Source organism: Dermacentor variabilis, chromosome 2, assembly GCF_050947875.1.
Source record: "Dermacentor variabilis isolate Ectoservices chromosome 2, ASM5094787v1, whole genome shotgun sequence".
In the NCBI taxonomy this organism is placed as follows: Eukaryota; Metazoa; Arthropoda; class Arachnida; order Ixodida; family Ixodidae; genus Dermacentor; species Dermacentor variabilis.
Window position 1 is genome coordinate 153806691 of NC_134569.1, and position 25525 is coordinate 153832215.

At 54.1% G+C, this 25525-nt stretch overlaps 1 protein-coding gene across 1 annotated transcript in view; it reads left to right on the forward strand.

Moving 5' to 3' along the window:
• Positions 1-25525, forward strand: part of LOC142572875 (glypican-6-like) — a 162717-nt gene that overhangs the window by 119912 nt on the left and 17280 nt on the right. Inside the window, exon 2 of the mRNA XM_075682309.1 lies at positions 13147-13305. Within this exon, the coding sequence (XP_075538424.1) occupies positions 13147-13305 (159 nt within the window). The remainder of the gene's footprint in view (positions 1-13146; positions 13306-25525) is intronic.

Here is a 25525-nt window from a genome sequence, read left to right on the forward strand (position 1 = left end):
CGATTTTTCTCGAGTGAAATCGGCGCGGCTTACGACTGGGGTGCGTTGGAAGAAGGAAACGGTGCGGCGGTTCTGATCGATGTTTATAGCAGAGCGTGCGTTGCTTGAAAGCACTATAGGCAGAATCACGTGACGTATATAGCTATACCATTAGAGAAAAAGAGAGGGGCCTTGCTGTTTCGTATCATTTTAATCCTTTTTAAGTGAAAACACGTGTATAGCAGCATGTATCGTTTGCCAAATTGAGTACTGCGCGTTAAGCGGCGACTGGGTATGCTAGCGGTATGCCATGCGTATGACGGATAGAATATCTTTGACGCACCTCAATCGCTTTTAATGAGAGAAGAAGTGTTAGTTATGCCTTCTGTTTAGCAAGTTGTCGTCAATCAGTGAGTACACAACGTACACTCCGCCTCTGTGTTATACGCATGTACATGCATGTAATTAAACGCAGCTTCACTCGTACGGCCAACCTCGCATTTCGTCTGTCACCCATCCATCTATCCGTTCTCTCTCCATCATCTCTCTTCATCATCTGTCCGTTCGTCTACCCGTCCGCCCGTTGAAGGAAGATGTGAAAGATCGTTTTGTAAGTGACACGGAAACTGTTTTACGGAAATTTATTTGCATCCGCCAAGTCTGGCATAATGAGCAGAATGGTGCAAATGAATCGCCCAGTATGTCGTGATCGTTACAAGATTATTATTAATAGTATGGATCCAGTGTAATATATACCCCTCCTCCGCCTCCTCCTCCTCCTCCTCCTTTTGCGCCCGAGAGGGCAGATTTGTGCGAGAGCGCAGAGAGTGCCAGCTCTCTGTCTTCGCGTTGAGAGTGTAGTCCTTGCTGCGTAGCATGTGCAATCGGGAACCGAATTCGCAAACCGTTTCGTTCGCAAGAACCGTCATCGCTACTGTGCGGACGCCGTTGCTAAAACCTTCGCTATCATGATTTGATTTTGCCGACGCCTCTTCTTCACGAATCGTCCTGGCGTTTAAGGACTGCTTTGCGAATACTGGCCGAGGTCCCACAGTATGTTTTGATTGCGCGATCATTCAGCGGATCTTCTCATCTCTGTCTCTCTTTACAACGCGTCTTCGTGCTACAGTTTTGTGCCTGCAAGTCAGTCAGACGGGCCTGTGTTCGGCCTTTTCCCGCATCATCTGTCATGTATGGAACACGAATTCAATCGTATACGTGTAGCATCGCTCGATCGAGTTCGTTTCATCTGCGCAAGGGGGCGTCGCCCGCAACCTTGGCCCCCGCTTAGTTCGTCGCCGTCGCGGGTGACCCACTGGATGGATGGTGGGTCGTGCCAGGAGGAACTCGCGGAATGCGAAGAGGGCCTCAAGGTCGGCGGGGCGGTTGCCGTCTCCGCGGGAGTGGATGCCCGCTGTCCGCCTATCTGATCCCAAGACTTCTTTGATACCGCGCTGGCGTGCCTCCCTGTTGCCCCCGCAACAGCGTGTCGTTTGCCCTCCCCAAATGGATTCCAAGGGCAACGGTCTTCTTTCAGTGGGCCCGCGAAGGACGGTCCCGCTTGCGCTTGTGTACCCGCCTCGCTAATTTTCTTTCTTTTTTTCTTCTTCTTTCGGATGTAGGCCTGACGATATATTGCGAGTTCCGTCGGTGGCGAAAGTGAGGAATGTAAGGGACCGGCTGCAGAAAAAAAGAAAGTAAATAGATAGATGTTATTTATTTTATTATGCTATTCGTTTTATCTCTATTCGTTTTCTCTCTGCTCCTGTCGGGCCACAAATGCCGGGGAGGCGCTGGGGAAACAGCTCGACAATGCGAGCGGAACGCGTTCAACGAATACCGTTAAAGATATTCGTTCGGCGCTGTGTAACCGCCGACGCTTGTCAGTAGTGCAGCAAAAGAATGCAGACATTTAAATTGGAGTTTCACCTCCGCCGCGATTACTTCGGCTTGCTTGCTTTTTCTTTCTTTCTTTTTCTTTTTCCGTAGCGCTTCATTTGTGCCGGAGTCTATAGGGTGTCTCCCTGCAAACTCTGTTCGAGACTGTTCCGATTGCAAGCCTTCCGCCATATCGCTCACGTATACACTCTGACGCAGTGCCTGACGTAGGTTTGCCGAGCGAAGAGGTTGTTCCGCTGGCAGGTTTTGTACAAGTTTTGTTCTCCTAAGGCTCCACCCGAGATTAACCCCACGGAGTTCCTTCGTACAATAAAATTTATTCTCTCTCTCTCTCGAGGTCCACGTTTCGAATCGGAAGACGGGCGAAGTAGAGAGAAAGAGAGAGATAGAGCTTTTCGGCGCATTTTCCAGACGGTATTAGCGGCGGCGGGGTCGCGATTTAGACGGGAACCGCTGCGGAGCGCATACACCCGAGTATTGTCGCCGACATTCGCGCCAGTTCACACGCTCGCGCTTCGCAGACTCCTCCCGCGTCCCGCTGCTGAGTCGCTGCGGGCGCCTGCAGTGCGGCGCTGTGTGCGTGCGCACCGCACACCTTTTGTGCATGCGTCACCGCTGTGTTTGCATTCCGCCTGGGGAAGACGAAGAAGGAAGCTCTTTTCGCGGCCTGGAGCAGCATGGGGGGGGGGGGGGATGGAGCGAGCCGCTGCGCGAGTACAGCAAATAGACGCACGCAGGCTGAGAAGCGCTCGCAGATCCGAGAGAAGACGCGAGGTGCGGCATGAGGGATGGATGAGGAGGAGGGTTCACCGCGCTACTCCCGGCGGGATTAAAGCCCTCCCCACTCGGCTTGTCTCTCGCTGCTGCTGGCGGTTCTCTTTCGCTCGCGGGGCAGTTGAGGTGTGCTTCCTCTTCTGTTCGAATCCTGGCTGTAGGTAGGGGTATGGGAGGTGGGGGGGGGGGGCAGTGAACGGTGTGATGGAGGCGGCGCGGCGGTGACGGGAGAGGACGCGGAGCCGACCGGGCGCCCTAGAAGAGATGGATGACGTCATGCGGCGGCGTGAAGGAGAAAGGACGCCTCGCGGATGGAATGACACATCGCTTTTCTATTCACCGGTGCCCGGACAAATTCGCTCGGTCTGCGCCCGCCTCCCTTGTATACCTTCGTCGCTGTGGGAGGGAGGCTGTCTGTCGCGCTACGCGCGCGTTTCTGTGCGCGGGTGGGCGGCAGGGTGGGCTCGGGTGGGGTGGCGGGCAGGGCCGCGTGGCGGCTCTGATGGCTTTGAAACGACGCTCGAGCGCCGCGCGGCCGCAGCGGTCCGCTTGCCGCCGTCACCGCCCCCTGAAAGTAATATAGCCAGGCGGGCAAGCGCTCGGGATCTGTATGTGTGTGTGTGTCTCTAGGATGACGAAATCCTTTTCTTGATTGCGCCGTTTTATTTTTGCTGGACGCGGGGACTCGAGAGGATTTGTTTCTGCACTAAGCGCGCTTGTTCCCGAGCTCCTCTCGCTCCTTCTTCCTCTGCTCTTCCACTGTTTGCATTTGTTCTTTTTTTTTTCTCCATCCTAACGTGCACTTTGTCTATTTCTTTATTTGTTTCTTGTTTTCGCTCAAGTCTGTATCTCGCTAGCAGCCAGGGCCGTTTTGCTGGATTCGAGTAATCTGAAAGAACGCATTCGCGCGAAACGCGAAATGTTGAGAACGTGCGGACGAGATGATGACGCACGCAGAGCCGTAGATCCCTGTATTCCTGCGTTTTATCATCTGCCGCGCGGACAGTGCCGCATCCATCGCCCGCGTCGTTGTTTCTGACGCGTCGCTGCCGGGAAGCTAGAGCGCATTCCTCGTTTGGATTTGTCTTTGTTCCTTCTCGAACAAGGCTCTTTTTGCGTATGTCCGTCTCGTAGCAAGCGAAGGAAAGAGAAAGATCTTACCTTTTTTGGCACCGGCGTTTTCTTCGTCGCGAATCGCAATTCGTGCTCTCGCGCGCGTGTCAAATGCCATAAACGAGTTTAACGAGCCCTAAGCGACGGGAAGAGTTTGAGGCACTGCATTAGGAAGCCCTCTGCCCCCTCCCCCCCCCCCTTTCTCTTCACGTCCCGCGTCTTCGCTTTCTCTTCCCCTCCCTTTCTCGCTCCCCAGTCTGCTGCAGCAAACACCTCGCATCAGCCGGCAGCTTGCTCCTGCGCGCAGCACAACAGCACTCTGGCACGCGTTTGACATGAAGTGAAGCAGACCAACCTCCGCTTTCTCTCCGGCAGAATCTAATAAGAAAAGAAAAAAATAAAACGCTTCTGGCGCTCTCTCCCCCTCCCGCGACTCTGCAGCGGTCACCGATCGTGGCAGATTGCGGAGCTCGTCGGCACTTTTCTATAGCCGCACGCGCTCTGCTCTGTGCTCGCCGCCCCGTTAATGCATTTCACAGCGCATTTGCGTCGCGCTGACGGCTCCCCGGGGACCCGTTGAAGACTGCGACGACGCACGCTGGCGGCGCTCGTGTCGAGTGGTCTGGGGTTCTGAACGTGGCTTGAGGTGGGTTGGCAGAAAAAAAGAAGAGAGAGGGGGAGGGGGGCAGGTAGGTGCGACACGACAGTGCATGAAAGTCCCTGTTGATCGCGTCACGCCCCAGCTGCAGCCCGGCGGAGCGCGCCCGATGAAATCACCTCCTCCCCGACCCTTCCTGCCACAAGCGAAGACTCCTTCATACAACGCGGTGACTTTTCCCCCGTGACACATCTTGCTCTCAAACAGCGAACAGCAGCGAGGGCGGCGTCAGTTCAGTGCATCACGGGCGGTGGGTAAGAGCGTTCGAAACGGCGCGACAGTATTTAAGCCTACATCGGAGCTTTGGGAACGCTTTGCCAACTTAACGGTTTTGCACGTCCCTGTTATTTCTTGCTACCTGATTAGCAAAAGCTAACTAAACCTGTTTGTTGAAACCATTAACTGTAGCTCTCATTTTATTCTAACCCTATATTTTCTTTCCCGCCTCGCCCGCTGGCTGATCTTAACGATAACCAGAGCGGACGGCTTTCTCGCACGTTCAGCACATACCGGGAATTTCCCAACTACGAAGCGCCGCACGACAACGTGGAACCAGAGCCGACGGCTCGGACGATAAGCCGTTTGTGTACGTAAAGTTGAATGTCTATGGGCAAAGAGTGTCGGGTTATTACGGAATCGAGGTAGAGTCGTTGCGTTATCGAGTGCTCGTTTTACACCTAGAGCACATGTGCCCTGTCGTTTTAAACGCTTCACTTCTTTTGCCGCGAGAGATTGGCTTCATCTACGTTGCATGACAAGACAGGCGCCGACGAAAGACCAACGCGTAAGCGTAGCATTTGGCGTATCTCATCGTTTCGTCCGTGGCTCAGCGGCTTCTTATGTACTGCGGCAAAGTACGTACAGCGGAGGAGTGAGTGAGCGGGGACGCGTGAGTTGGCGCGTGAAAGGAGGACGACGTTCTAGCGCTTATGTGTGTTTTGTATGTGTGTGCGCGTTTGCGCGCTACAGTTTGTCTGACGAAGCAGCGAGAAGATGCGCGTGGTCGCACGATTGTATAGGATACCTGAGACACTACCGCGTGGCTTCTCTCTCCGCTTGTGTTGGCAACCGGTTCCGGTCGCTTCGCTCAGCGGTAAAGCGCTTTTGTTTTATGCTTATTTCTTTTTTCCCTGAGCGCCTTTCACCTGCCACTCTCACTTTGGCAGGGAGGGGGCGATATTGAGCATGAAAGCGATGTCGTGTACCCATTTCCTCGAGCTGCTTTTATTTTTTCTCCGTCGCCCTGTAAGTATGATGTTTCTGAGGGCTGGGGACGCTGTCGTGGGAAGAGGTGCATCCCGTGCAGTTGAGTAAAAGCGCGCATTTGCTCTGGTATATACGAGCGTTGCTCATTCGAAAGGACTGTGTGCCACCTGTGGTTTTGGGAGCCATTCCTCCTCGCATTGGCGGTATACATGTTTGCTCTGCTGCTCATGCTTTGCGAAGACACAGAGATCGGAATATATATATCTACACGTGTCGTGTTGGGAGCCTTGACAGCCTCCGGACATTTCTGATATAGATCTGCGGCTACAAATTTCGTCTGCATTTCTGTAAAATATCTACACAAACCCTCCCGAGTAGGAGCAACCCTCCTCTTGGGCCGAGTTTAGATAAGAGGATAGATAGATAGATAGATAGATAGATAGATAGATAGATAGATAGATAGATAGATAGATAGATAGATAGATAGATAGATAGATAGATAGATAGATAGATCAAAGTGTTGATAGCGAAAAAAAGTAGAGAACGGGATTTCAAAAGGTGGCATTCAAGATTGTCACACCAGCACATATCTTTACTTCGGCGCTGGATGCGGTGTTTAGGTAAGCGGTCAGAGTTACTGGTGATGACAACGGTGAAGGGGCATAAAGTCAGAATGACAGCGGTATGCTAGTTGTGAGCGCAGCTGTACTTAGCTCAAGCCGAGATGCCCATGCCAAGAAACAGTTTCCTAAGGCACACGCTTAGACCTGCTGCAGACTTGCAATATATTATTCGGAATCGTCTAGATGCGTCAGGTTTAATTTGCTAATCGAAGCAGCTGGCAAAGTTTGCTGCGAGAAAATAAATTTAAAAAATAACGAACTGAACGTGAGGTCCGTTTTCTAATTATGACGGAACAGTGTGTGTGTGTGTGCGCACGCTTCGCAGTGTTCCCTGAAAATATAACAGCTCTAGCGTCGCCTTTCCAGACCTTTCTTTCTCGTTGTCTCCGCTGTGTGCTACCGCTGTAGTGCGTATGCATAGTGATTGGTTGGAGAAGCCCTTGCGGAACGGCACGCCCGGATTAAGTCGCCTAACTAACCATAACGAAGTACACGCGCCCTAAGACGGCACAAAAGCGGATTCTCTATTAAAGGGCAACGAACGGGCTCGTCTCGTCGATTTATTTCTTCCTTTTTTTTTAAATCTCTCCCGGCCCCTACCTTCATGCACGCCTTAAACTAAATGAGGTGTGCCTTCGCTATACAGGCGGATCCGAGCTCAGTTTTTCTGACATTGCTCCGAGTTAGCGCGAACCGCGGCTGTCGTAGTGGGAGGCAAGCTCTTTGCGCGAGTTGTCATAGGGTCTCTCTCTCTCTCTCTCTCTCTCTCTCTCTCTCTCTCTCTCTCTCGTCTCCCGCTGCTTGCGATGGCGTGTTTGCCAGCTTCTCTGCGCGCAGGGCATGTCCGATATAGCGTCTCGCCTTTCCTCCTCTCTCTAAGCATCAGGTTGGAACCGCAAGCGAGCTTTAGAATGTGAAGAAAATTGAACCGGTCTGGGGGTGTGCTGGCAGACTGATGGATTTCTTTCTTTCTCACGTTTTTTTTTTTCTCCCTATAATGCGATATACGCCGAGGGAAAAAAAGGGGGCGACGGAAAGAGGAGCCTTCTTTTCAAGACGCTCCGGGTTCAAAGGGTGGTCGGCGGGAATTCGTTTACGCTGGCGCGGGGCTTTTCCATTTGGCCCGTCCTCGCTGTCTGCCGCCGGCGCACACCGTCTCTTCTTCGTCCCTATAAGAGGATTTTCGACAGTCCTTTTTTATTTGTTTAGTCGCGGGGAGGAAGGGTTGTGAAGTACGACGCGGCGGTGTTTAATTCGAGTATACGCGTAATAGCGTGAATCTCGGGGGGGTCAGCAATGCTCTGAACGTGATTGCATTTATCCTCGGCGTCGTCCAGCCATTCCTATAGCAATTCCTGTAGCTCTCAACTCATCACTGCGACAGCATCGGGCTATATCGCAGGGGACATGAGCATTTTGTCGATGTTCGTGTTGATACTTCCCATAAAGAGCTAACTCTTGGCAATGCACACAAAGTCGTCTTCGTCGGCAAGGGCATTGCGCGCGGTGGCCTCCGAGATGCGTACATGCACGGTACGCCGCCAGTCTCAGAGTCTCGCGCGACGCTTGAAGCCCCGCACAAATTGCCAAGCACACCAGAGCTGTGCCTCTACGCCATAGCAGATGAGTGACAGAGAGCCGGTGGTTATGTGATCAACACGTCGCCGCCAGCGCTGCTGCTGCTGCTGCTGCTGATGTTGTTGATTTTTATTGCGGTCCTCTTTGAAAGGAGGCGGCGACAAGTAGTCACTATAACCTGCTTGAGCTAATCAGGTTTACTACATCTATTCCAACCTACTTTGCCTATAACTACTTTAAATGATTTCCTCTCATTAAAGCTTCTAAGTTGGCATTCTACAGTTACCTATGCCTGTAGTGACTCCGGCTGCATCTCTTTCCTACATTATTTTTTATTCATAAGTATTCTGAACGTCCCTTATCTCGACCGCTGACTGCTGGTAACGTCCTCATATCAGCTTCGAATTCCAGCGCTTCTTGGGAGGCGGACGTTTCCTTTTGCTCTACTTGCGTGTACAGCGTCTTCGCGATTCCGGTGCAAGTGTATATAGGCTATATAGCACTACGTCATAGCTTTTGTAAAATGAAAAATTGTATTTTTATCGTTCGCTTTATCAAACCGACGTAGCTATACACTGGACTCCCGAGGTTTCGCGAGGGGCGTCCGCTGGACCGCGACAACTGCACCCATATAACGCTCCGGCCGGAATGTTACGCCCGAGCCATATTTGTGGACGTTCTTCTCCTCAGCGTCTCAAGAACGGTCCACGTTCTCTGTGCTCCTCCTTCTCGCTTGAAGCTCGGGAAATCGTCCTCTCGCGCGAGGCCCGCAGCCGGTGCGCGCCACATCGTTTTCTTACTTCTGCTTTCTCTTCTTCTTCTTCTTCTTAGCGTTATTTTTTTATATATATTTGTGGGCTTTCTTCGAGGCGTCTGCTGCTGCCGCTGCTAATCTGGCGCGTTTCCGGTCGGTGCGCCCGCGCTCGGTCCCGTGCGTTCTGGGGACGCCGGCCAGGGTCGTCGGTTCGAGGGTCGCCGCGTGTCGCGTGGCCCCGCAGGCACCCCTCCCTCCCTCCCTCCCTCCCTCCCACACCGTTGTCGCGCCCGAAGAAGGGGCATCGTCGCAGGCGCAGCGCCTAGCTTTTCATCCGGTTTCAATCTGCCGCCCACCTTCCATCATCACGCTCGGATGGTGGTACCGCCCGGCTTCTTTCGCCTATACCCGCCGCCTCCTCACTCGCCCTCTCTCTCTCTTTTGTGTGCGTGCTTGTCTAACTCTTGCGCATTGGACTCCTCGCCTGCTACCTCTGCTTCTTTTATTGTTTGTGCCTTCGTATATAGCGCGTCTGGATGCGCGTGTTCGCAGTTTTACGCCCTTCGCGTCGTCGCAGCATCCACCTTCCCCCCCCCCCCCTTTCTTTTTCTTTTTCTTTGCGCCCCGTTAAAGGAGGGGTGTCTGACGATTCTATTACGCGATCTCTCTGCAAATCGTCCCGCCTCTATTTTATAAAATTGTGTTTCATTGTACATTTCTTCTTTCTTTCCCCTTCTTTCTTTCTCTATATAGTAAAGGGTGTCTGTTCTTCAAAGACTGCATTTTTTTTTTGTATAGAGCGCGTCCTTTTTGCCTTTCTGCTACTCACCACTCATCTCTCATTTCATCCCCTCCCCCTACCGTATAGCCTCGTTATCGTAGTGGCACGTCTTCTTCGGGGCTATCATCGATTCGCGCATATCGTGGCTCGCATATCGGACCGAGCGAGAGAGCATTCCCCGTTCCGTTTACCGTGACGCGCAGTTCCTGTTGTCGTCCCGTACGTCGATCGCTATCACTTCCTTTTCCTCGTTCTTTTCCTTCCTTTTTTTTTGTTTATTTTTTTCGCTTTGCTCCCGAGCGCTGCCAACTGCCACCGCTCGGCAGACGCCGCGCTTCTTGCGGCCAAGCAAGTAAGCGCGCACAAACAAACAACACCCACGCACGCACCATAATGCGGCTTACGCAAACGCATTCAAACGAGCTCGCAACCTGTGCGCGCTGACGTGCGCGGGAACGCAAAGCAGGACCCGGGCCCGGGGCGGGCGACGAGTGCTGGCCCACAGGGGTGAGGAAGGGCGGGGAGTGGAACGTCCTTTCAAATCGAGAAAGGGCGCGTGCGTGCATGCGTGCGTGCGTGTGTGTGTGCGCGCGCGCTCTTCGAATTGAAATCTCGGCGCACGGTCGCATATATGGAAAAAGAACACACTCACGCACACACTGGCAAATCTAGAGGAGAAATGACGGCCTCGGTGCTTTCATCGCGGTCTCCTTGCCCGTTTTCCCTTATTCGCATTTCTTACTCCTTCCTATAGCTGCAGCAAACGGCGCGTTTGCACATCTTTCTTTCTTTTCTTCTTTTTTTCTGCGACTTCGCAAGAGAGCTAGCTGGCTGTGCAGCCAAGTCTCTGCTGATGTTCTGCTGCTGCTGCTTCTTGTCCTTCATCCTTGGCCGACGTCTTTGCCGAAGCCTTTGGGGGCGTTCGCCTGTCTCCGCGTGTCGCTGCGAGCCACGGCTCGAACGGCGGTCCCCTTTTCAAAGGGTTCTCTCGCTCTCTCTTCCTTCCATTTCGCTTATTTTGTTTCTTCTTCTTCCTTCTCGGCAGAATAAATTTGCGCGTCAAACTTAATTTCGTGGCGAAAAGGGACCGCTTGGCCCTTTTGTCCGACGTCAGCAGCGACGCCGCATGCACTGGCAGTGTGTGTGCGAAGCGCGGGTTGGGGAGAGCTAACTTCCGATGACGTTTCTTAAGTGCGACGAACGAAGCCCCGCAGGTGACGCGTTGCCGTGTGTAGCAAGTATTGTGTCAGCGTGCGCGCGTGCCTGAGGGCGCGGGCAAAAAAGTGCGATTGCGTCTGACAACATGTGACGTCGGAAGTGATGGGGGGGTGCTTACCTCTCCCCCCCGCCCCCGCCTTCCTCGCGCCACCGCGACAGACACACGCTCATTCATACGCCTTTCGCCTTGCTACAGTTGCCACGCCTCATTTCCTCTCCTCTCTTGCCATTGCTTGCGACTTTGAGAAGCTTCGCGCCTTTTGTTTTTATCCGCGTGTGTAAAGGCCACAGCCGTCGCGTTTGTTTGTGAAGTGGGATAGCATGCCCCAAAAGACGTTTTTTTTTTCTTTTTCTGCATCGCTTCAGCATACCGGGCACGCGCGCGCAGTTTTTGCTGTGCGCCAAGTCGTCGTAATTAAGCGAGCACGCCGAGATTGACCGACCGCATTCACACCTCCTATATTGGCGTCTCGCGCAGATGTTTTCTTGTTTTTCGTTTCTTTCTTTCCCTCTTGCATTTCACTTCTCTCACAGAGGCTCAGTGAAAAGGTCCTTTTGTCTGCGGTGCTTTAACGAGGCACAACAGTGTTCTTGCAAGTCACCTCGCCCGGATTTTTCTCTCACCATCTGCGCTCTATCATTCATATATAGTAAGCGTTTCCCTCTTGTCTGTATACTTGCGGTTAACCTCCCCCCACACGTTTCCCTGCATATGTTAGCTGTCTCCCTTAGGCGCGTTAGTTCCCGGCTTTGATAGCGATGAAGCAGCGGGGATTCACCTTACTATAACTAGGGATTGCCGCCTCAGTCTTCGATTAATAAATGTGCGCGCTAAAGCGCCGTCCTGCTCGTGGAAGGAAAAAAGAAATGGCCGAGTAAGCGCTCTGCGATTCGAATGCGAAAGAGTGATTCCGCAAACAAGCCCTGTTGCGTTTCGCCTGCGACACGTGGTTTTGCCGGCGCGACGGCGGCGGGGCGGCGGACATTTTGGCCCGATCGTCGTCACCGCAACACTCATCGCCAGGTGTTTCCAGGCGCGTCTGCGGCGATGCGACCGCCTAGGGATTTCGTTCCAGTCATTGTGCCCGAAACAGGCGAGGCCAAAGCAGGGATCTCCTTCCAGTTATTGGGCCCGAAACAGGCGATGCCAAAGCAGGGATCTCGTTCCAGTCATTGTGCCCGAAACAGGCGATGCCAAAGCAGGGACCATCTTCTCGTTACAGTCATTGTGTCCGACCGGCAGCGCCACGACAGTGTGCTGCGCAGCGCCACGACCAGGTGCTACGAGATCGTGCGCAGCGCCACGACATGGTGCTACGGCATCGCTACGACAGTGTGCGTCACCATTAGCCCATTGTACATTCACGTGCTCGTCTTTTGAGGGGTTCCTTCTTGCCCTCAACTGCGAGAGTATAAAAACAGCTGCCCCCGGACGCCAGAGGAGGGCTCCGATTTCTTCTGTTGAGTGAAGTGCTCTCCCGTCTCTCTACTACGGTCAAACCTGACCGCCAACTCTTTGCGATGTTAAAATAAACAAGTTGTTTCGTTGTTACCAGTCGACTCATGCTTTGCCGGGACCTTCGGATGCTTCCTGTTGTACCCCAGGCCGCCAGGCCAACGCTACCCTTGGGGCTTGCGACCCAGGTACAACCACGGGCGTCAGCGCCGAGTTCCCAACAGATCGTACCAGCAGTCAGATCCAAACAGCCCTCGCAATGTTGCTTGCTTTACGTTGCTGGTCGCGCAAGGTTTCATCTTTTTCCGGCTTACAGAGCTTTTGTCCATCGAGGTATCGAAACGGGCATGGTTTATCTGTCGCACTGACAGGTTTAATGGTTTTAGGGGAGGAAGAGTGGCGACGTATACCCGGCACCTTCCCTAATAGATAAGGAGAGAGAGGGAGAGAGTAACCTGTGATATGCATGCGACGAGTAATAGCGCTTTTTTTAATATTCGCGATGACCTTTGAAAGCACAAACCCTTCTCTTCAATCACTAACATATGCCTAGGCATTTTTACCCGACCTTGAGCGTAATTGACACATGCTGGCCTTAAGCTTTCTTCGTTGTACATGGACAGTCGTAGCTTCAAATGCACTATTGCTTCATATAGCTACGCTCCGGGCAGCTGTGGTTCAATGAACGCGCGGTGTAGCTGTATTTCGATGGAAATATTGTTCGTTATTTCTGGGTCCCTCGCCTTACCTCGAGTTGCAGATACCACTGTCCGCCACCTCATTACTACAGTCTTGCCTTCCTTCTAAAGACGGATTAACAACGGTAAACGCTAAATAGCTCTCACCTATGCCCGATACTCAATTAATATTGATGTACAAATGCCCCGCAAAAAAAAAAAGGGGGGGGGGGAGGTGTCAACTACGTTTATACGCGGTGCCGTCGGTGCTATAAACACAAGTTGCGCTTTTTTTTTACGTGCATGCGGTCGGTGAAAACGTGGTCGCCATTACGTACATTGCCTATATAGGTTTGCCTATATAGGCCATTGGTACATTGCCTATATAGGCCGAGGTTTAACCGCATCCCTTCTTCGTCTCCGCTTGCAGGGGAGCACCTTCAGATCTGCGAGCGCTCGCTCACCTGCTGCACCCAGGAGATGGAGCACCTGCTCAGCGCCCAGAGCCGGGAGGAGTTCGAGCGCGTGCTTCGGGACGAGATCGGCAAAGTGCGCGCCAAGTTCGCCGCCCGCATGCAGAGGTTCGACGGTGAGTAAACCGCAACGTGCACGTGCTCTTATCCCACCGCGTATGCGTGCATGCGCGCTTTGCACGGAGCGGGCTCGTGCGATCCTCATTAGTTGTCGAGACATTTCACGTACGCTGAGCCAGCGCCTGTGGCTCAACGCTCTGGCTGTGTTCGGCTGCTGAGCGTGCACGCGGCCGCGGTTGTGATCACTGGCGGCGCTGTTGTACGGGCATGAGGCAGAAGCGCCCCTGTGTGTTGCGATTTCAATGCGGGTCGAGAAGACTCCCGATGGTCGACGTTTTTTTTCTATGCGCGCAGTTGTTATCCGCGGCGCTTATTCGCGTCGAAGAAGCTAACTATACTTGATACCACTCTGCATGTTAGGGCATTGCGCAGCGATCCCTGTATGTCTCGTTTGGTCGAGTGTACAACGGGTGTGAAAAGCTTATATTTGGCCGCAGGATGTTAAGAAAAAGGAAAAGAAAAAATGCAATATTTCCTCGTCGTGGGCACGCGGCACAAGGTATACGCGCTACCGGTCTGCATTATAGTTATGGTGGCTAGAAGTTCATATTACAGTATATGCGAGAACATAGTGTTGTACGGTCCTACTGGTTACAGCCACATACTGCCCAGAAACTTTTTTCCATAGATCCCATTGTTACTAAACATTTGACGCCGTCTTCGGGTGATTTTGTGCTTGGAAGTGCATACGCAATACGAGTCGCGAAATGATCAGGTGATGTGCTTGAATATATGTATAAGATGACGCGAGAATAAAACGAGGGTCTTCTTCTGCCTCCCGAGTTCACGGCGTTTGGACTCCATCCTGTAGGAGCACGCCTGGCGTGCGCTACACGGCGACCCCATCACGACAGCCTGTGTGCATCCCTCGCTTGCAGGCAGATTCGAATGCAAATATCTTCGAGCCGGCTTCTTCCCGAGCCTCAGTTTCGAAGCCCGCACGTACCTGGCATTGTTTGCTGCGCTTTTAAAGTCCGCTTTGACGGCGCAGTAGCGTTAAGTGTGGTGCATGCCGCCGAGCTTATAAAGGGAACGATCAAGAAAGGTTTCTCTCTCTCTCTCTCTTTTATTTTACAGCGATGCTGTTTGTGGCTAGTGTGCCGTGAAATTTTCATGTGCGCGAGCGAAAGCTCAGCGCCCTCTCTTTGTCGTCGTTCCAAGCTCGTGCGTGCCTGGTTTCCTTCCGCTCTCCCGGAGTGGCGGACACGTCGCGTGTGTCTGTTTTGCGCCGGTGGGCGGTCCCGTCGTCACGCGTGTATCCTTTACGCCGGTTCCTCGGGTACAGTGAAGTGTACTAGCCTAGTACACTCTAACTGGACTAACAACTTTAAGCCACCATAACTGCACCGTGGGGCAGCAGCGCTCCAATCATGCACCACGGCGCGTACGTGGGTAGTTTCATCCTGCTCCCCGTAGTGGCGGTAGTCGTCCACGCTGACGCACAATAATAAAACCAGCAGCTGCCGCCCAGCCCATTTCATTGAGCATGAGCTATTGGTCGCGCATAGATTTCACTCTGGGTGACCAACGCTGAACCCAAGTCGATCAGTGTGTATCACAGCAACCACAAGACTATCGTCACCAGCATCACGACCAAGAAATAATGACCCATCGATCGAGACGTTAAATGTATGTGCGTACCTTTCGTCAAGATGACCACCCATCAAGACAATAAAGGAGTTCGTAGTTTTGTTCAATATTCAGCATGACCTGTGTGCCAAAAAGCTTCGCAGGTCATCCACCTTCACAGAGTGGAATGGCTCATCATGTCTTTTTTTTTTTTCCTATTTTCTTAACGTGCGCGCGCACGTTCGGTAGCCTGGAAAACACGTCGCGCCGCGGGGCGTCCGTGCAGAGACTTCTCGCGCCAGTTCCGATTGTGTCTCGCGCCATCGAGAGCACACGGTGGCTTTCCGATCCCCACCCGATCCCCCTGTCTGCGTCTGTCGTGAACAGATCCCCGTCTGCAATTTCCGGTGCCTGCCCGCCCGCCCGGGTCTTGCCCGCAATCACGGACCGAGGCCAGCAGCGGCCTCACGCTGCTACGAAGCCGCGCCGCGCACGCCTTCAATTACGCTACCGGAGCACCGACGCCGCCGAATTCGCCATACACGATTGCAGAATGGAACAAACGGGCGCCGCGTTTTCTTCCGATCGACCCTGTGCGTGCGTATGCACGCGTGCATGTGTGCGTCCTCGCGGGGCCCCGCGCGAGCGAGCGTGTGTGCATGCGGGGACAACAAACTTTTTAATGACCGCCGCGTCTCGAGGCCGCGCCTCGTCGCCGTCCCCATTGTGCGCGCACGCTCCGCAATCGGCGCTGCCGTCGTCTTCGCGGTGGGCCTGATTGCGTGCGGGCGCGGAGGAGGCGGTGCGCTGGGTCGAGATCGTCGCGGACTTTCGGTAGGCCGGGCTCGACGAAGTTTGTCTGGGGACGCGAGGAGTTTGGTTCATGATTGCCGGGCTGCCGACCGCCGCCTTTGCATAACGATAATGGGCCCCTGCCTCGTGATGCGGGGAGCACATGCAGCGCGATTTGCCTTGTTCGCGGGGAAGTGACTCTGGCTGACCTGATGGCTCACTCACTGCGTGCGAATAGACTCGGGAAAGGAAATGACGATGCCCTCGAGCTATGGCGCTGTCGTTTTTTAGTTGTTAAAGTGCAGTCCGTGCACTGTGTAGACGTAGCGCGGATGGTCAGCGTTGAATTGTGACGGCGTCGTCGTAAAAGCAAAGCAGCGCGCTGACAACTGTTTAGGCAGCCGATGGTTCTGGCGCTTTATTAGTACCGAGAGTACTGACGTGGAATTTTAGAATATTCATTCCTTGCGTTAAACGAAGATACGGCACCTCGAAACTCCTAAAGATATACTGGCGATAAGCCTCAAGATGCACTAAATAATATACACTGATAACTTTTCTGTGAACCAGTGTCGATTACGGTTCCCGGAGGTGTATGCATGTGTCGTGGCCAGTGGTCGTGGCGCGGGAGGTGGTCACGTGGCAGCAGAACATAGTGACTAGTTTCAACACTCACACCGGCTCGTTAGGTCGCAGCGCATAAGGCGATCGAGTGAGCCGCCGCTAGCCAGTTGCTGAAACGTCGCGATATTCTGCTGCCGTGTTACACATACACACGCACACACCTCCTGGGAACGAAACTGAAACTAACCCCCCCCCCCCCCACCCCAAACACACGCAAAAGTGCTGTTACGAACTATTTTAACGTAAGGGCGTTTTGCGAATACGGGTCTTGGTTCGTAGAAAAGATATATTGAGTGTAAATTATTTGAGGCGCTGTGAGACTTGCGAGTATTCTTTCTCGACAGTTCCCAGTTCTATGGCCTTCATTTAACGCAAAGAACGAAAAGTCGACGATGTCATATGTCACGACTCCTTTAACGGGGTCGAACGAAGAGGAGGTTGCTGATGCATCTTTCAGTTGACCTTTCGTTCGTGTCACCGTCCTTATACCCTCTTCCTGCTGTGCTACTTATTGCAGTCCCTCTCTCCGCTTCGTATATACTTACTTTAAGGCTCTTTGGTTGTTTTCGCTCTTTCTGTGTGGAACTCCTCCGCGCGTGGCAACAGTGCAGATCGAGCCTGCATTGTGTGGCCGCATTATTCGATGTTCCGTCTCCGACGCACTTCTAGGAAAGGGGAAACAAAACAGTTCAGCAAATAACTAACTAAATAAATAAATAAATAGGGGGATGGGGGGGGGGGGTAAGAGAAGAAGCAGTTCCTTTCGGAAAACAGCAGGAGCTCAATTCCAGAAGTGCTCTCCGAACGCGGCTTCAGAATAGCTTATACATAATGAATCTGATTGTGTGTTCTATTCTATCCGTCCTCTCCATCCGCCTTTCGAGTGATCTTATATTCGTTTTCCATTTCGCTAAATAATGCCGGATGAGACTCGTGGAAGTAGAGAGAGAGAGAGAGAAATAGAAGACACACAGGGATGCGCGTGCGGGTTACAAATTTGTGTACCGACTCGCTCGCACTCTGTGATCCTGGTTGCATGCATCTTGCATCCTCGGCACGCAGCGCTAAAGGCTGGACAGTCTGTTTGCTTTTCTGGCTGATCCTCGTCCCGCTAACGATTTTTTTCTTCTTCTACTTCCTGTTTTACCCGGCCTTTCCATCCTTCCCTGGCAAAGCAACTCCTCGTCGTCGTACCAAGCTCGCGCAGAAAAAAAAAAAGAAAAAAAAGGAACAGCCTCCTCCCGCTGTGCGTGTCCCTAAATGATGCAGGACCGAGTCGGGAACGCACCGCCGGCTTCCGTATACGCACAGTAGCCCGCAGCGAGGAAGGACTTACGTAGATGGTATCGTGCTGGGAAAAGGTGGCTGCGCTCATTTCACGCGAGATGACATAGCTTTGCGCTGTCGGTTCGTAGCGTTGCTTCGCAAATTCGCACGATTTCGCACGCTTGACACTTTGTTCGAGGACTCTGCGCGGTGCGCATGCACCCAGCTCTGCTTCGTTTAATGAAACAAAACAGGCATAGGCGTCTCGAGGGGATCAACCGTAAGAGAAACGCGAGAGGCTTAGACATGCGACGGGAAGGCAGCACGTGACTCTGGAAGTTCTGCGGAGCCATGGCACGCGCAGCGCGTAATCTTATACACAGGGCGAAAGGTATGCACATACAAGATGAAACTACACATTTACTTTCAACTTTCGTGCTACGTTATGCTTCCGTCTCGCAAAATCTGTTGCGTGCTCCACTGCTGAACCTGCAATACTGCGCGCAGCCTTCGTTTCACGCGTGCGCCCTCCACCGGGGCAGCGAAGCTCCCTGTGGCGGAGCTGTCGTCGTCGGGCGACGAGCGCGGGCGTCGCGCTGCACGCAAGTTTGCCCGCGCGGATTACGAGCTTGGCGCTCCTCATCTCCTGTCGATTCGGCCGAATGCCGTGCGCTCGTTCCCGTGGTTGGAAGGATGGGCAAGTCCCTCCTTCCTGTTTCGAGCCCCTGCGTCCCCGTTCCGTCGCCCCCCCTCCTTTTTTTTCCCCACCACCAACCTCTTCTTTTTTTCCCCCTCTTCCTTCCGCAGTGGCAACAGTACAGCAGCAGCGGCAACTTCGTTGTCTGGCTCAGTCAATTGGTCTCTTCTATACGCGTGCACCTCTGCCCTGCCTTCGCTTTAGCTTTTTATCTTTTCCGCGTGCACGCACGGACTATAGCGCGGTTAGTTGCCCTCCGCCGGTCGTCTTCTGATCTTCTTTCGCGATGTGCGCCCCCCCCCCCCTCGGAAACGCCAGAAAGATGGGGACAAAGTGGGCGTGAGCGACGCATTGCGTGCGCCCCCGTGTGCGCCCCGCGTTCGGCGTGATGCGGGCCTTGCGATTCCCGGTATTCCCCGCTATAGTCGAGCGTGCGCGTGCGCGCCGTATGCGCAAGCGAGCGCTTTGCGATCTGGCAATGCGTGCGTATACTATCGCCTGCTGCTTTCGTCCATATCTCATGAATGCTGCCCTTCTATACAGACTTCTCTTTCTCTCTTTCTTTTTTCTTTTTTGTCCGCCTGTGTACAGTAATCGAGGAAATGTCGTGCCGACCTGTCAGCAGAGAGCGAAGTCAAGTTTCGATGCGATATGGCGATAGCGTGGACACGGCGTAAACGCGCACGTTTCGATCGGGGTGTACACGCACAACGGATGGGTCTGAATGCGTTCCCTCGAGGTCTGCTTACAAAACACCGTAGAAAAAAAAAAAGGGGGGGGGGGAGTCTCATTCAAAATATTCTCTAAAGTATACTCTGATTTCAATTTCGTAACGTCTACCGTGTGCAGCAAAAGTTCTCAGTTCTCTGTCAAGAGTGGCTGCGGTCAGCAAAGACATATTCGCGAGTGGCGGTGCTCGTTTTGCCGGCACTGAGCTCATTCAGATTACACAGGTCTCTAATGACACCTCTAAAGGTCTATAAACCTTTAGAGTGCCTAATCATCTCTGCACGAGATTGAAAAGTTTGGAAAATACCATCGGAGGATGATTATTTAAGTCGAGGGATGGCTGCGCGGCGTAACCTGATGAGATATCCAATTGTGTGCATATATAATGCGAGCGTGTGCGACGACTACGACAAGACGGCGGCCGTGACGATGGCGTGACGACGAAACGGCGAAGGCGGCGGCACGACGGCGCTTCTTGCCTTCTCTGATGCGGTCACTCCTCCGTTCCCGTACACTGCTGCACTCTTGGCGGCGTCAATGTCCGCGTCACGCGCGGCGCTGCAGTTGCCAGATATCGCCAACCCACGGAAGACCACGAGATAGCTCATCATCATCATCATAAGCCTGGCTACGCCCACTGCAGGGCAAAGACCTCTCCCATACTTCTCCAACTACTCCGGTCACGTGCTAACTGTGGCCTTGTTGGCTCTGCACACTTCTTAATCTCATCCGTCCACCTAACTTTCTGTCGCCCCCTGATACGTTTCCATTCTCTTTGAATCCAGTCCGTAACCTATATCGCTTTAAATAACGCCATCGCCGGCAAGCGCAGCGCCACAGCATGCCGATTATATGCCCGTTCGTGCCGCGCGCGAGCACGATAACTTTCGAGAGACCAGATGGCCATACACTGTTCAGTCGAGCAGCGCCGAATCGCACGCGGATCGTCTTGCGCGAGTTCCCTTCGACCGCGCGTCCCGAGCGGTGCACCTTACAGGGCGGCCAACGCGGTACACCTGTTCCGCCCGGGGCTCATTACAACTGCTGGCGTAGGCCCTCCGTCGCTCGTTTCGGAACCACCGCCGGTGGTTCTCCTCCCTGGCTACTCGCGCGGAGCCTTTCTTGCGCTTCTCTCAACGCAAAGCCGGCCTTCGTCGGAGGACACCGGCCGCGAGGGGCGCGGAGAGAGCCGTGTGTGCAGGGCTGCTTGATGTTCGCATCCCACAGCAGCGAGCACCGCGGCGAACGTCCTGCGCGAGCCGAATGCGTTTGCGGCCGCGGCCCTTTAACGGCCGCCCTCCCGACTAGACATCTTCTTCTCCTCCGACCGCGCGTATACACGTTCGTGTCGTTGCTTCTTCTTCTTCTTGCCCGTCCAGCCCGTCGACTGTTGCCTTTCCTGCTTTTGTTGTTTGCAGTCCCCGCGCAGAGCCGCGGCACTTATTAGACTACACGCACTCGCATTGTGGTCGTGCGAAGCGTACACACCTTCCCATAGCGTTCTTCCCTGCGACTCGTTACTTCCTGCGGGAGCGTGATGCGGGCCCCGATCTGCCCGTCTCGTGTGCGCGATTCATTTGTATACACCGAGCGGGCACGTGAGGAACCTCGCGCGTTCCTGTATCCCCCCCACTGCCTTACGTGGCGCCCATCACGTACCGCGTGCTTTCCTTTATTGCCGCCGTGCTGCTGCCATGGAGATCGGTACCGCGGCGATCCCAGCGCTAGGTAAAGAGCAGGGGAAGAAGGACACCGCGGTAAAGAGAGCTTTAAGGGCGCAGGCACTGCACGGCAGCCATTTCTTAGGTCGGGCGCAATGGTTTTCCCGGTGGAGCTTTTTCTCTTGTTTTGTTTTCGGAAGCGTTAATGGAATCTCCTCGTCCTTCCCGCGGGGCGTTCTTGGGAGTACAGCTTCGCTCTTGAACACGCGCGCATGGTATATGTGGGTGGGAGGGCGACGAGATTGGTTAATGTAGCGTGCAGCGCCCCGAAATTAGAACAAAACATTTAATTTCGCGGCGACAAACACGTCTGCCGTCTGGTCTTCCCCAGCCGGATGTCCGTGCCGTGTACCGCGCAGCGCCTTTGAGACGAGCGTTGCTTAGGCCAGCTGACGCGGTGTCTTTTGTTTCCGGCACAAAGACGAGCGCTATACCGCGTTAGCTTGTTTGGCATGCACGTGCGCCTTCCGAATGCGCAAGCCGCCGTTCGGTTTGCGGTTTCGATTCGGGCGTTTGCGAAGCGCGGCGGTTTGCGTCGAGGTGCGCGCGCCTCTTTGGTTGCTTCAGCGGTGACAGTTAGCGTTCCCTGCTGTTGTTGTTAATACTAATCCTAATCACCAAACACTCAATACTAATCGATGCTTAATGCTACTTCAACGTCGCACTTCGTGCTTCTCTACCTCACTCTCGCTAGAGAGAGGCGTGCACCTGGGGCCAACGCCTGTACCTTTCCCCTCATTGAAACTCTTTCTCCTCTCTCGACGCTGCTGGCGCGTTTCATCTTAGCGAATCGCGGTATCCCGTGACGCGACCGACGGCCGGAGCGTGAAGGGGTTAATGCTCGCTTCGCTGTACGGCCTGGCACAGGACTTCTCCCCTCGTCCCCGTGACCGCTTTCATCGGGTGCCGTTCTAACAGACCCGAAAGCGGTCAGCAAGGCGCGGACTCGAGAAGGCCCGCAGTGAGTCGCGAGTGGTATTGAAACTTTGGTGGTAGAAGAGCGGTTGGGTATGCGTGGTTCGGAATTTGGTTCGAAATTCGTTTGTCGAAGCGACGTCCGACGCCGGACGCCAACGCCGGATTTTCAGCGACACGGGGCCCTTAACAAGCGCCTCCATCTATATCTGCACTCAAACGCGGACGCTCGTCGCACGCACGTCTGTCCTCTGTAAATACAGTGTGCACCGAGAGGCTTGCCCGCGCACGGCGGCGTGTCAGGGGCTTCGCGTGGAGCTAGAGACGCTGGCGATGGGGCTTCCGGAGAAATAATTGCTCCGCAAGAAGCCCCAAAGGTGGCGGGCGCGTAGCGCGCGCGCCTGGTTGAAAGCGTTCGTCCGACGAACCCGGCAGACGAGCTGCAACCCTCCGCGGTGCTCGACCTTCTTTTGTTTGGCGCAGCAGCGGATCGCGCGCCTTTGTGCACGCGATCTGTATAGCACGTATACATATAGCGCACGCTCTGAGCTTATGCACCTCTTCGTCGTCGAGAGAGTGTACGGGAGGGAAATAAGGATGAGGCGGGGATTGAACTGTATATACGTGTACGTACACGTACCGGCCGTCCTGTTCGTCTTATCGGCCTCCGCGTGGTCCCGTGGTCGCTATATATTTTCCGCGCGTTGCTCCGCGCAATAATATTTGGCTCCGCGGGCCAGGGGGAATGCGTAAACACCGCCCCCTTCTGTGCGCGAGCACTTGGGGAGAATCTCGTTCCCTGCTGAGCGTGTACCTCGATTGTTTTTCTGCGCAGTGTGCACCTCTTTCTGCGTGTGTGTTTTCATCGTCAAGCCCGTTGGCGTCGATCCCCCAAGAAGACGCGCGCGTATTCTTAGCACTGTACATGCCCGCCGCGCAGTGTTACACAGTCGGTGCATCTGCTCACTTCCTCGAGCCACGTGTGCGTTTTTTTCTCCGTGCGATTTCGAAGTGGTCGCCTCGGTGGTCGCGACGCGTGAAGAGCGAAAATCGCACTCGCGTAAGTGGCTCCTTGCTGCGGCTGTTGGTGCTGTTGTTCCCGATTGTGATTATTTGCTGCTTCTCCATACGCGGTTTTTCGAACACGCTACCACCGACTCGTGGTGTTTCCTGCAAAAGTTACCAGAGAGGATGTCTGCGGCCAGTGTCTATGCAGGTGCTGCAAGCGTGACGGTTCAGCCCGTATGGGAATGATGGGTATACCATGTGAATTGGCCTAAACTTCGTTCCTCTGAGCGCAAAAGACTTTGCCAATGTATGATGTTGAACACAATATTGGCTTATATATGCAACAATTCTCAATGTTTATGTATTTGTGAAATATTATCGTCTCCTTGCATTAAAAAGAATATTGCTTGGCAATTTAGGCCAATAAATGCAGATAAGGCGTAATAAATAAAGCTGCAAGAACGTGTGAAGCCACAAGCCACGAAGATTATAGAGACAGGGCCACGTGCTATAACGTCATTCCAATGGTATAGCTGAACAATCGCAGCGACAGAGTTCACTCAGGTCATTTTTGCAAGAAACTCTTATGCCGTGGCTTATCTGATCTGGCGGGCTCACTAATGCCGTTCTTCCCTCGCGGACCCAGGGTTTGCGAATGATAGTTCTTTGTGCTTATTGATGGAGTATCCAGAGGTGGGCGTGTCACAACGACACCCCTCATGATCGTAGCTGCCAATCAGATTGAGCGGAATGCACGAACGCAGTAATTGACGGCCACATATGCTTCAACGATAAACGCTCGCTCACTTTCTGGCCCACCCGCTCAGAGGAGCTTCGCTTGCTCACCGTCATTATAAGTTTGAGCGGGATGGCTTTGGAGCGGGTGACTCGTGAGTAGGAAGAGCCTTTCATCGCGGTGCCTCGGCGCAACGATACCGGCTCTGAGGACGACACACCAACCCCAGCCGTCAGCAAATTTGGGCCTTGTAGACGCGCACTATGTACTATTACGTATATACTGCGTTCCGGCGAACGAAGCTCAGCGTATACCTTTGTTCCTTTGGCGGTACTCAGAGTAGGGATACTACGGCGTAATTTGGTTATCCCGAAAATATGCCTCACTTTGGTTGCGGATTATGCGATCACTCAAGAGACGCGCGCTCTGGCCCATTAAAATCCGAAGAGGAGGGTGAGCGCCCCCTGTTGTTACGCGCAGTCGGCTTCCATCAGGCTTGCTCCGCCTCTGCTCGTAGCTCCTTGTTCTCAACTCGCCGCGCAGCACTTCGGTGGCATCCCGGAAGCGCCGCCGCTCAGAGAGGAGATCAACCCCCCCCCCCCCCCCCTTGCTCGGGAAGGGAGTGGAGGGCTCTGTTCACGTCCATCGATGCCCACACACGGCGTTCTCTGCGCGCGCAAAGTGTGCGGAGCGTACGTTCAGCCTTCCGCTCCGGATGACATCCATTCCCACCCTCATCCGCGCTACATGTCTCTTCACCCCAAACCCCCTTTCAGTACTCGAAAAAGCGCTATCCTCCCGTCTTCTGACGGGCTCGATCGGTGTATAGGCGCTGCGCTGGCCGCTTCCATCTCGAGCCTGTATACTACACGGGAATTCGCTCGCGAACTCCGCTTCTTGTGTAAAGCAAACCGTGTGGGTCTCCCACCTCTTTCCTTCCCGCTTCCTCCCGCCACCACACGAAGCGATGCCCTGTCGAGCTGTCCAAACAAGCGCTCATTGGTCTCCCGGCCGCGCGGCTCTATCGAGTCTCGCACTCGACGGTCCGTCCGTCCGCACCGTCGGCCGGCCTTTTCTCCCCGCCCGAATTGGAAGGGTTCTTCGCGAGCTCCGTTGTTTGTGTGCTCGCCCAGAATGGACGGCGGATTAAGGCCGGCCCGTGTGAGAGCGCGTGTGCTGAGAAGACCGACGTGTGCGGCGCGGGTCCATTGTTTTTTATCCGGGTAGTGCTTAGCCCTCTCCTTGCTTGGCTGCCCCTTTCGACCGTGCCGGCGACGGCGAACGTGGCCGTACAAGGTGAACCCGAAGCCCCTCGAGCGCGCCCGCTGGCTCGATCGCTCGTCGAGAGCGTCGGCGAGATGAAGGCCGCGGAGGAAGACGCGTGTTTGTTTGCACGTCTGCTGCTGCTGCTGCTGCCACGCGCGCTGTTGTTATTGTTGCCCCCAGCGTGGGGGCCGCTTCGGAAATAGGAGGGGGAAGGAAGGCTTTGACAGCAAAGTGACGCCGGCTGCTTCAGTTGCCGCGACGCGAGCAGACGGAAGACGATATCCAAGCGAAACAAGAAAGCGAAGGGGCGCGACACGCTGTTTGCGAGAAAAGGCGGAATGTAGAGCAAGATTTACGACGCCTGGAAAAGACAAATGGCTCTCGCCCAGCTGCGTTCGGCGAGAGAATCGAGAGACACGTCGCCGGCGCGAAGGGCCGGGATCGCGATAAAGGCGCTGCGAGTCGCCGCTGGTCAGTCGCCTTCGACGATCGGTGGCGTCAGGGAACGGTTAAGGCCTAATAAAATATATACGTCGCCCATGGATCTTCTGTTCCCGTCTCTAGTCTCGCAGTGTACACGGTTCCTTTGCTTTAGGATCAGCTGCAGTTGCTACAGTTGCAGTTCGCGCGTATATCGCATTATCGCACACACACACTTGTCGGTTTAAGCCGGGAACTTGGGAAACCGTGCGACCCGAGGAAGAGACGTGCCTCGAGTGAAGATACGCCCGAGGCGTTACGGCGAATCTGGAGAGGTTTTCGGAGAATCCTACGAAGCGCGTAAACACGAAGCGGGAGGTGTTGAAGAAGGAGGCCTGCGCCAACAAATCACGACAACGTCTGTCGGCGCGCGCGTGGCCGGAGCTCACCGTGCAGTTTCATCGCCGCTCGTG